An 11,301-nucleotide genomic window follows, 5' to 3' on the forward strand; every position below is an offset into this window, starting at 1 on the left:
AGCATTTTAAGTACAAGAGAAGCTCAAATATTAAAAGAGCAGAAAGCATAATATGCGGCAAAAGCAATAAATATATTTATATCATAACCCTAAATAACATGGGTGGTATTTAAATCATAACCCCAAAAAAGACAGGCGCAGAAAAACCTTCCAAAAGTTGTCCCAAAAAAACACAAGGGAGTTCCAAACAAAAACCAACAAACATTTTCAACACATAAAGTCTAGAAATGGAAAAAGCTAAGGAGCATCATCAACGGGAGAAGAAAGATCAACTTGGGGAGAAGAGGGTTGAACATCAGCTTCACCAAGAGCAAGTCTATCTCCATCACCCTTAGAACCTTCGTCTTCGGGTGTGGAAAAGCTTTGATGTTGCTGAGTCTCTTCAATTGTTTCTCTGGGTTTAGCAATCTTAGCATTAAGGTCAAAACCTTCCTGGTTGGCCTCAGTTAAAGTCTCAAGGCGAGTGTTCAAGAAAGCCCAACTAACATCCAGTGTTGACTTATCCTCGAGGGCTTCATAATCCTTTTCCCACTATTCAATTTCAGCTTTCAACTCTTCTTTTTCTGCTTTCGAGGCTTCATAAGTTGTCTTCAAAGGAGCAAGAGAACTTTCCAGGAACTGAATTTTATCTGTAGAGGCACAGAGATCTTCTTGAGCTTGGGTAAGCGTTTGAACCAATTCACCCGCGTAAACCTTTTTTTTATTAAGAAACTCTTTCAAACTCCTCATCTCTTCAGTGGCCTTGGAAAGTTGTTCAGCAAAAGAGGATTCCAGTCTATCCTTATCTTTCTCAACTTGACTAAAAGAAGCTTTTAGAACCGCTAACTTAGCGGATACCATTCTCATTTGTTCTTCCAAAGCTCTTTTCTCCTCTGCGAGAACGTCCTTTTCCAACTGAAGACCTTCAAATTGTTCTCTCCAGTAATCAGCCTCGGTACGCAATTCAATTAGTTGTTGGTCAGTCCAAGAGACCCTTTTCATAAGCTCAGTGCCTATCAAATTAATCTACAAGAAAGGCAAAAGAAGAAGAGTTACGAATGAGGAAAATGAAGGAAGGAAATGTAAGTAAATTATACCTTAAGAGAAGAATGAACAATGTCATTCATTAAGGTCAAGGAACTGTGACCCTCCAACTTCTTTTTTTCCACGGGACCTAACAATGGCGTCAGCCACATATCGGCTTGTCCTCACTTCCTCAATAAATTTCCACCCTCGGAACTTCAATTACAACTTTTTTTATTTCCCGCCTGCTGCTAGAAGGCTCAGCTTCTACATGAGGAGCAGCAGCGGGAGCAACCTATGGAGTAACATCAGGTAAAGACACAGGGGGGTTAACAGCAGATAAAATTGGAAAAGAATCAAGTGGCAATTCTTCATAAACAGGCCCAAGGCCTTCTTCACCCTCAAAGCCTTAGGCGAATAACCTTTCAACAGGACTTGGGGGGGATTAGCTGAGTTACCAGCGTCTTCATCGGAAATTTCTAAATGAGCACTCTCTGGCTCATCAATGAGTCTGAAGGGAATCGAACTTGATGGGGGATCATGAGAAACATGGATTTCATCATCTGAAACAACGTTCTTCTGACACGCGATTTTATCACCAAAGAACCTTCTTCTACATCTTCTTCATCATCAGACCTACGGGCTTTAATAGTTTTTCTTTTGGAGGAAGAAGCACTCAAAATCCATTCTTGAGCAAGACTTACAGAAAGCCTGGTTGATGGAACAGATTTGAGATTAATGCCTCAAATAGCAAACCCTAATAAAATAAAAGGGGATGATGAAAAATTTATATGAACAAGTAAAGAAGGAGAGGAACTGCGAGGATGAAGAGTACCGTGAGTCTTCACTTTCCAACTGAACTTCTGTGAAAGAAATTTCAAAGATCTTTTATCCATAGGAGTAGCCGTCAATATTTTTTCTACCCAAACACGGAAGTCACAAATTTCTTCGAAGACTTTCATGGTTGTTGAAAAAATGAATATGTGATTACACGAAGGAACTCAAGGCATCAAAGAAAGAAAAGAAAAGAAAAATCTTACGTGCAAAGTTTCATTTTTCTGGAAAAGGCATGTTTTCTTCACCCACTAACCCACTAATGGGGGCAGCAACAAAACGGGCATACCAGCCACGGTCGCGGTCATTCTCTGGGCTAACTAAAACCCTTTTGCTTCTAGCCACGAGGGAAAAGACCCCTTCACAAAACAGCTTGGGAGAGTAAAGGTGAAGTAAGTGACGGAAGGTAAAAAGAGCGGAAACTAAATCCGACAAATAGCGAAGACATGCCACAGCCCTCCATACTGGGACCAATCTGGCCAAGGAAAACATTAAAGTAGCGACAAAACTCGATGATCACTAGGTCAATGAGAGGCTTAAACCCTAAAGTGAAAGGGTAGGTATAAACGAAAGAAAAGCCAGCATGGTAAGCGGTGATTCTTTGGTTGGCACCGGGAATTAAAACTGGGAAATCTGGTTTCCAATGACATTCTCGTCGAACTAAAGAAAGAAGACCAGGAGTGATCAAACTTGGGTAAAGTTCAGCAAGGTTAAGGGAAGTTATAGAAGAAACTTGATTGTTCATGGTCTCACGATCTAATACAAAAGAAAACTCTTGAGGAACAATCTCAGAAACTGTAGGCTCACGCATGGGTTCATTCCGGTCCCTATTTTTAGAACAAGATCTAGGGGTCAAAAGAGCTCTAAGTCTAGAAGAAGATGGCCTGGCGGAACTACTTTGAGAAGTAGAACTATGAGTAGATAACAAACCAAGGCTGCGAAGTCTACCTCCTCTCCTACTCCTAGTAGGGGCAGTAAAAGGAGCAAGCTCATCGACGATCACAACTTTGCGAGGGTATGGTGTTGAAGAAGACATGTTTAACAAAGAAAATACAGAGGAAAGGTACAAAACTACGAAGAAGGGTTAAGATGATAGATATGGAGAAGAAGGAAGAAGGTTTCAAGAAATCAAAGAGGATAAAGTATTTATAAGGAGATACGACCGTCGTCAAAATTGAACATTATGAAGTGTCATAATAGAACCGTCACTTCGTGACTGACGCAGCCGCAGAAAAAACCCTAAAAAAGCATTGGGAAACTGCAGAACCAATCATGTGAAGCCACGTGGCATGGGCATTAAAAGAATGTGACATACGTCGCATCAATTCTGAAGATGGCATAATAATACTCGAAAAACGGCGGCAAAGAATTCCCGCCATAAATACTTACCACTTCCTGAATATTTAGTTGAGAATATTCAAAAAGTAGGGGAAGGGACTATCTGTATTGGTGAAAAAAGATATGACACGTGGACTATCAACAAGATGACAGGGTATGGTACGTGGAACATTGATATAATGACAAGTGGCGTTATTAATTAGATGAGTTAAAGAATGCGAAAAAGGCACGGGAGAAACACCCACGGGGTTATACTGCGGAAAAACCCGGACCTGACAGTTGTAAAAGGAGAAACAAGAACGAAATGAATAAAGGTTGTAAAGAAGGGAAGGTACACGAATCTGTCATAAATAAGAAAGAGAAATCAGTACAGTTACAAGAAATCTTTAAGTATAAATGTTTCCGTTACAATTGTATATAGCAACGGGCAATCAAGACAATTAATATCATTAGTGATCCCAAGTTAAGTAAGGGAACCGTTATAATTGTATGCTCCTATATAAGGACTGAAATCTCATTTGTAATGGCATCGGACAATTATTAAAATTTATGCAATCATTCTTTACTGTATTCTCAAAGTTCTAAATCGTAATTTTAGGAGTGCTTACCAATCTATTTCGTATTTTCTTTGTCAATTATTTTCATTCCATGATTTATTCTCCAAATTGTTAGGAAAGTGAAGTAAATCTTGATTACTAGTAATTTGATTTTTTTTTAGATATTGATTTTGACCGAAGAATTTATTTTTGGGTTAAACACAGATACTATAAGTAAAATCGTATGAGTAAATTAAAACATTCCTTTTCATAAATTATTTAGGTAATAACAAGATATGTGGCGTAATATGGACCGGTACTAAGTATACAGAACAGTAAACGTGGCATAATATGGACCGATACTCTAAGAAGGCCGACGAACAGAGTTTATGTAATCTTCAAGTGCTTGGATTTGCTCTTCAGAAGGTGGTGTTTCGTTGTTCTTTATGGATCTGTGCACATCATATGTTGTTGAAGCCAAGAACAACACCCTATTTTTCATTTGCCACAAAAACAAACCGAAATAACAAATCAATGAAAGTCTTACATATATACATAGAAAGAGCAAGAAATGCATACCCAGAAGAGAAGAGTACAATCTGTCTTGGAAATATGTGCTTCCCAAAAATCCTCATCTCTTTTTCTCTTTGTCTTTGCACAACCTTTGAGAATATCCTTCTTTTTTTTTTTGAACTTCTTTTCTTCGTATTTATGGAAATTATGTTGATATTAAAAGGAAATGAAACAGACAATGAATTTTGTTGTTTTAATTTCAGTTATGGGCTATTTTCCGCCCGGAAGAGGTCCGGTTGACCTTTATCTATGGGATCTTTACGCATATAGCCGGTCATATACATTGTTTATTTTTTCTAGTCATATATATAATTTATACACCAATTATACATAATTATACATATATAATATATAAATTATGCATATATTATACATTTACCATCTATTTTAATTTAAACGATTAGGTGGGCAGCAATTTGGGTTAATTTTTCTGCCCCGTTCTAAAGGGAGGTATGTAATGGGCCTAAAAGTCCAAAGGACAATAAGGGAATACGGGTGGACTTTCTAAAAAGGGAGAAATTATTGTTAGGATTTGAAGTTGGAGGGCAGCCCAATCACACGCAGCCCAGTCTGAAGCTCATCCACATGACTTGTTAGGTCACACTGTATTTATTTGTATAATAGGCAACAAGGCCCATTTGTTTTACTATCTTTGAGTTTTGGGTCAATTATACTTTGACCAAATTGTATATAGGTTTAACTAAAATGTACAGATATTTTTATTCACTTAGGGGTCGTTTGGTATATAGGTGGGTTGCTCTAGTGGTGAGCACTCTCCACTTCCAACCGAGAGGTTGTGAGTTCGAGTCACCCCAAGAGCAAGGTGGGAAGTTCTTAGAGGAAGAGGGTCGAGGGTCTATCGGAAACAGCCTCTCTACCCCCAGGGTAGGAGTAAGGTCTGTGTACACACTACCTTCCTCAGACCCCACTAGTGGAATTATATTGGGTTATTTTTGTTGTTGTTAGGGGTCGTTTGGTAGGATGCATTAGATAAAATAATGCATGCATTAGCTTTGTGTATTAATAATACCTTGTTTGGTACACTTTTTGAAACTATGCATTAGTTATGCAAGCATTAGTTATACAACCTATTTGGTATTATCCTATGCATAACTAATGTATAGAAAATTATGGTATTAGGAATGCAATGAGTTTTAATACATGTATTAACTTAGTTAAAGATAAAATTATCTTTCACAATTTATGCTTGATTAAAATATGCTATTATATTAATGCAAGTTTAAAATAATCCAAATAGTGAGAAATAAAATTATATCCGTAGTAAATAAATAAATACTTAGCATATTTTCTTTTTTATAAATAAATATTTAGTTCTATACTACAATATAGGTAGACAAATCAAGTAATTTTTTAAAACCTTTTTCATATAAAAATATTTCCCAACATATGTTTCTTTTAAAATGATAGAGCGATGGACTAGTTTTGAGGGCATTTTTGTAAACAAATAATTCATTTAGAAATTGTACAATACTTTAATACATCAAACCAAACAATAGATAATAAATATGTCAGCATAACTAATGCCAGCATAACTAATGCAAGCATAACTAATACCAGCATTATTAATACGCCTTATTCAGCATTATCTTATGCACCCTACCAAACGACCCCTTAGAAATGTAGGAATACCTCACTTCTCCCTCTCTTACCTCTCTCGTATAGTGAATAATACATTCCGATTTTTCATATGAATTTCATCAAGTTCACATGGTATCAGAGCAGTGATTCCATTCATGTTTTCTTCTAGCTTTCTCGCGATGTTACCCTCACCTATTCTCGTCAAAGTTTTTCGATTTTTGGTGCTCATTTAGGTTTTTCGATCGTCAACAAACTTTTGAGATTTTTGCTTTGAATGTGTCAATTTCTACAGATTTTCAGCTCAATTTCAGTGGATTGAAGTTGTTTTCAGCCGGATTGCTTCAGTTTTTTTTACTAGGGTTTACTATTGATTCTTTGTCAGTGCAAATTGGGATTTTTCACTCAATTTCAAGGTCGTTATCGTCTTTCGGTCACAAAGACGACGGGTACACTCGTTCTCTATCAGATCTACTAATTGTTTTATTGTGTCCATCTAAGTGTTGGTAAAGACTTGCGTGTTGTAGTTGCTTTCTGAATAAGTATAGTATTTTGCTCTTTGTTTGGCTGCGCTTTATGATATGGTGAGCCCTACTGCCAAGTCTTCATCCGTTTATTTAAATTTCACACTTGATCCCTCGAGTCCTCTTTTTCTCCTTTCCTCTGATGTACCTGGTGTTTCGCTTGTCACTGTACCATTCTCTGGGACTGGTTTTGGGGGATGGACATGCATCATGATTGTCTCTTTGTCCGCTAGAAATAAGACATGCTTCATTGATGGCTCATGTACCAAGCCACCTGAGAATTCTCCCTAGTTTAAACAGCGGGACCGTTGTAATAATATGGTCATTTTCTGGTTGAATAATTCCTTGTCACTTGATATAGTTGAGAGTGTCCAATATTCTGATACTGCAAAAAGTATTTGGACTCAACTTATTCGAAGATATCGAACAGTAAATGGTACTAAGGTTTTTGAAATTAAAAAGGAGTTGGCTTCTACTAATCAGGGATCACTAGACATAGCATCCTACTTTAATAAGCTGAAAAGTTATGGGATGAACTTAGGTTCGTGCGTGCCTATCGTGGGAGTTCACGAACTTATTCTGCTAAGTCTGAACTTCATAGAGAGGATGAGGAGAACAAATTACACCAGTTTCTTATGGGCTCAACGAGACCTATGTTGGGGTTAGGAGCAATCTCCTTATGATGCAGCCGCCTCCATCTCTTGACACTACTTATAGTATTCTTCTTCAAGATGAGAGACAAAGACAAGTGTCTTCTCCATCTCAATTTAGTGTTGATTCTGCTTCCTTCAATGTTCATCTCACCAAAAACTTCCAAGTTCTCTCAACCCTCATTCCACCAACAAATTTATAGGTCCATCCACTAGATAATTCAATTGGAGGGTTACTTTTGATCAGAATAAATCAAGTATGGTATGTAGATACTGCAAGAAACCTGGGCATCCTGTTGAGAAGTGCTACAAATTTCATGGTTTTCCACCTTCTTTCAAATTCACCAAAGATAAGAGGACTGCTGCCAATGTAGAGGTACAAGGTCCTAGTGTTGTTTCTGAAGGTGTTCATTCTCAAGTTGAAGGTTCAACGGATCAAGGATCTTTGGTTCATAGACTATCTAAAGACTAGTAGACCGAGCTCATGCTTCTGCTTCAGTAGACACAACTTTCAGAATCTGTGCCACAATCCAATCTTATGGCTTCTGCCAATTTTGCAGGTATACTCACTTCCTCTTATTCGCTTAAAAATGTCTTTTATAGTGCTTGCATGTTGACTAAGGTAAATGATTGCATTTGAATTATAGACTCTGGAGTCACTGACCACATGACCTCCAATAAGGATCTTCTATTTAATATTAAACCTCTAGTTGTACCTTACCTAGTCACCCTACCTAATGGGTACAAAGTCAAAGTCACTTGCACTAGTTCCCTTCATTTTCTTTCTTTTACACTCCATCATGTTCTGTATGTCCCTAGCTTTCATTGCAATCTCATCTCTGTGTCTAAGCTTGTCTATCAGTTAGATTGCATTGTTCTGTTTGCTAAGTTTGCCTATTTAATACATGCCCTTTCACTGAAGAGGTCGCTGGTCATTGGTAAACTGGAGCATGGACTTTACAGGCTTGTGCATTCCTCTACTTCTTCACAGTCTGATGTTCTTGATTCTGCATCCAATTCTACTTGTTATTCTTCTTTACCTTCTGATTTTCTTTATTGTAAATACCATGCTCCATTAGCTTCTGATTCAGTTCCTAATTCTCATTGTACATATCATCCTGGTTTGAATAAAATGGAGCTTTTATGGCATTATAGATTGGGGCACATGCCCTTTGCTAGAATGAGGGAAATCTATGATCTGCCTTATAAGTTTCTTCAAAACAACCTTTTACTTGTACTATTTTCCCCTTAGCTAGACAATCTAGGTTGCCCTTCCCTGATAGCTCTGTTAAGACCACACATCATTTTTAACTAGTTCATGTAGATACTTGGGGTCCCTATAGCAGTCCTACTTACAATGGTTGCAAATACTTCTTGACTATAATGGATGATTTTACTAGATCTACTTGGACTCATCTCATGGGGTCCAAGAGCAATGCCTTTCCTTTAATCAAAGCTTTTGTTTCCATTATAAAAATACAATTCAACACCACCATCCAAATTATTAGAAGTGACAATGCTTTTGAACTTGGCTCTAGCAGTTCTGCCATTGAATTCTTTGTTGAAACTGAAATTATTCACCAAACCTCTAATTCCCACACTCCACAATAAAATGGTGTAGTGGAGAGAAAATATAGGTATTTACTGGAGACCTCTAGAGCTCTACTTTTCAGTCCAAACTACCTCTTAAGTTTTGGGGGGATTGTGTACTTACTGCCACATATCTAATCAAAAGATTTCCCTCCAAACTTCTTCAGAATAAATCAACTTTTGAATTACTATTTGGGCAGCCTCCTTCCTATTCTCACTTTAAAACGTTTGGGTGCTTATGTTTCTCAACAATTCCCAAGTGCCATAAGAATAAATTTCAGCCTCGAGCTGACCCTTGTGTTTTTCTGGGACATCCTCTCACTAAAAAGAGGTATAAGCTTTACAACCTCACTACTAATCTCACCCTAGTATCTAGGGATGTGATCTTTTATGAGGATATATTTCCTTTTTCATCATCTCCTACTTCTCCTTCATCTGTCTTTCCTGCTCCTTCTTCCTCTCACCTTTCTGATCCTTCCACTCCTTCTTCTTCATTTCCCATTCATTCTTCTCATGCACTTGTATCTTCTACTAGTTCCTCTGCTTCTTTCCCTGCATCTCTCTCCCATATACTTAGGAGGTCTGCCAGGACTCATACTCTTCCTACTCATCTTTAACAGTTTGCATGTGATATCCCTCCTTCTTTATGTGATTCTAGTTCTACTTATGCATGCCTTTATAACTTAGCTGACACTGCTAAATTTGAGCCTCATTCCTACCAACAAGCTTCTTTTATTCCTTTCTGACAAGAGGCTATGAGGAAGGAGTTTGAGGGTCTTGAGGCTAATCACACTTGGTCCATAGTTGAATTGCCCGTTGGAAAGAACCCCATTGGGTGCAAATGAGTCTATAAGATCAAGTACAAGGCTGATGGGACTGTGGAGAGATACAAGGCTGGGATAGTTATGTCTGAACACTCAAGTTGAAGGTGTGAATTTCAATAAAACATTCTCCCATGTTGTGAAGTTCTCTATTGTTAAATGTCTGATTACTGTGGTTGTCCAAAGAAGCTAGCCTCTCTTTCAATTAGATGTCAACAATATTTTTTTGCATGGTGATTTAGATGAAGAGGTTTACATGAAGCTTCCCTATGGGTTGTGTGCTACTTCCTCTTTTGGTTCCTCCTTTCCTTTGGTCTGTCATCTTCAAAGATCCTTGTATGGTCTGAGACATACATCTAGGCAATGGTATGCTAAGTTATCTCATGCTTTATGCTCCAGAGGATATACTCACTCCCTGAATGATTACTCCTTGTTCTCAAGGCATTGTGGTTCTTCTATTGTTCTGTTGGTTGTGTATGTAGATGACATCATATTGACTGGTAATTACTTAGAGGAGTTTTCTGCCTTGAAGACATTTTGGACACTCAATTTAAAATCAAGAATTTAGGGACTCTCAATATTATTTTAGGAATTGAAGTTGCCTATGTTCCTTCTGGCCTGCTATTGCAACAAAAGAAATTTATCAGAGATCTTCTCAAAGAGTACCATAGTGAATATGTCAGTTCTGTTACTTGCCCCCTTGATTTGAATCACAAAGTGAAGGCTGATATGCGTGAACTTATGCTATCTCCTGAGCTATATAGAAGTCTGGGTAAGCTTAACTTCCTTACCCATATCAAGCCTGATTTATCCTTTGCAGTGCAGCATCTGAACCAGTTTCTTCATAGCCCATCTATTTCCCTTATGCATGTTGCTTTGCACATCCTCAGGTACCTTAAGGGGTCCTCTGATATTGGGGTGTTCATTAGTAACTCTCATGATCTCTCCTTATCTGTATATTGTGAGAGGGACTGGGCTGCATGCCCAGATACCAGGAGGTCAGTGACTGATTTATGCATTTTGTTAGGTGATTCTCTTGTTGGCTGGAAGGCAAATAAACAACCTGTTGTGTCTCTTTCTTCAGCTGAGGTTGAACACAGAGCCATTAGTAATTGTAACTGAGTTGGTTTGGGTTGTGCGACTGCTGTGTGATTTTGGTATCTCAGTTCCTGTTATTGTTCCTGTGTTCTTTGATAACCAAGCAGCGATACACATTACTAAAAATCATATTTTTCATGAGCGGACCAAGCACATTGAGGTCTACTGCCATTTTATTATAACCAAGCTTGGTGAAGGGTTGATTGTTTTGCATCATGTTCCCACTTCCTATTAGCCGGTTGATGTATTTACCAAGCCTCTCGGTGTGGTCCATCATTTTCTTTTGCTCAAGTTGGGTGTGCAGTCACCCTCCAACTTGAGGGGGGTGTTGGAATTGAAGTTGGAGGGCAGCCCAATTACATGCAGGCCTAGTCTGAAGCTCATCCCACATGACTTTTTAGGTCACATTGTATTTATTTGTATAACATGCTACTAGGCCTATTTCTTACAAGAGAGCCCATTTGTTTTACTGACTTTGAGTTTTGGGTCAATTATACTTTGGATAAGGGCTAAATATACCCCTGTACTATGAGTAAAGGTTTAAATATATCCCTAGTTATACTTTGGGTCCAAATATACACTACAAGAAAATGAAGATACGACGACATTTATTAAATGTCATATTAAGATTCTTAAATATCACATATTCATTTATCGACATTTATTTTACATATGCATCAAATGTTGTAAATTTCAGTGTCGTTTATTTTCCGACATTTAGGTAAATGTCGGTAAGAAT

General features: G+C 37.9%; 1 protein-coding gene and 1 long non-coding RNA gene across 2 annotated transcripts; one reads left to right on the forward strand and one right to left on the reverse strand.

Annotated features, from left to right (window-relative positions):
• Window positions 1-3,955: 3,955 nt before the first annotated feature.
• Window positions 3,956-4,495, reverse strand: LOC104086365 (uncharacterized). Its single transcript, XR_684063.4, has 2 exons — window positions 4,290-4,495; window positions 3,956-4,201 (listed from the first exon to the last, which is right to left on the reverse strand). It is a non-coding gene; the product is annotated as an uncharacterized lncRNA (long non-coding RNA).
• Window positions 4,496-6,460: 1,965 nt separating this feature from the next.
• LOC138905797 (uncharacterized) lies at window positions 6,461-10,586 on the forward strand. Its single transcript, XM_070194314.1, has 9 exons — window positions 6,461-6,665; window positions 6,765-6,847; window positions 7,092-7,196; window positions 7,301-7,478; window positions 7,614-7,675; window positions 7,916-8,287; window positions 8,844-9,223; window positions 9,864-9,964; window positions 10,054-10,586. The coding sequence occupies exons 1-9, from the start codon at window positions 6,461-6,463 to the stop codon at window positions 10,584-10,586; spliced, it is 2,019 nt and encodes a 672-aa protein (XP_070050415.1).
• The last annotated feature ends 715 nt before the right edge of the window (window positions 10,587-11,301 follow it).

This window comes from Nicotiana tomentosiformis, chromosome 2 (assembly GCF_000390325.3).
Source record: "Nicotiana tomentosiformis chromosome 2, ASM39032v3, whole genome shotgun sequence".
In the NCBI taxonomy this organism is placed as follows: domain Eukaryota; kingdom Viridiplantae; phylum Streptophyta; class Magnoliopsida; order Solanales; family Solanaceae; genus Nicotiana; species Nicotiana tomentosiformis.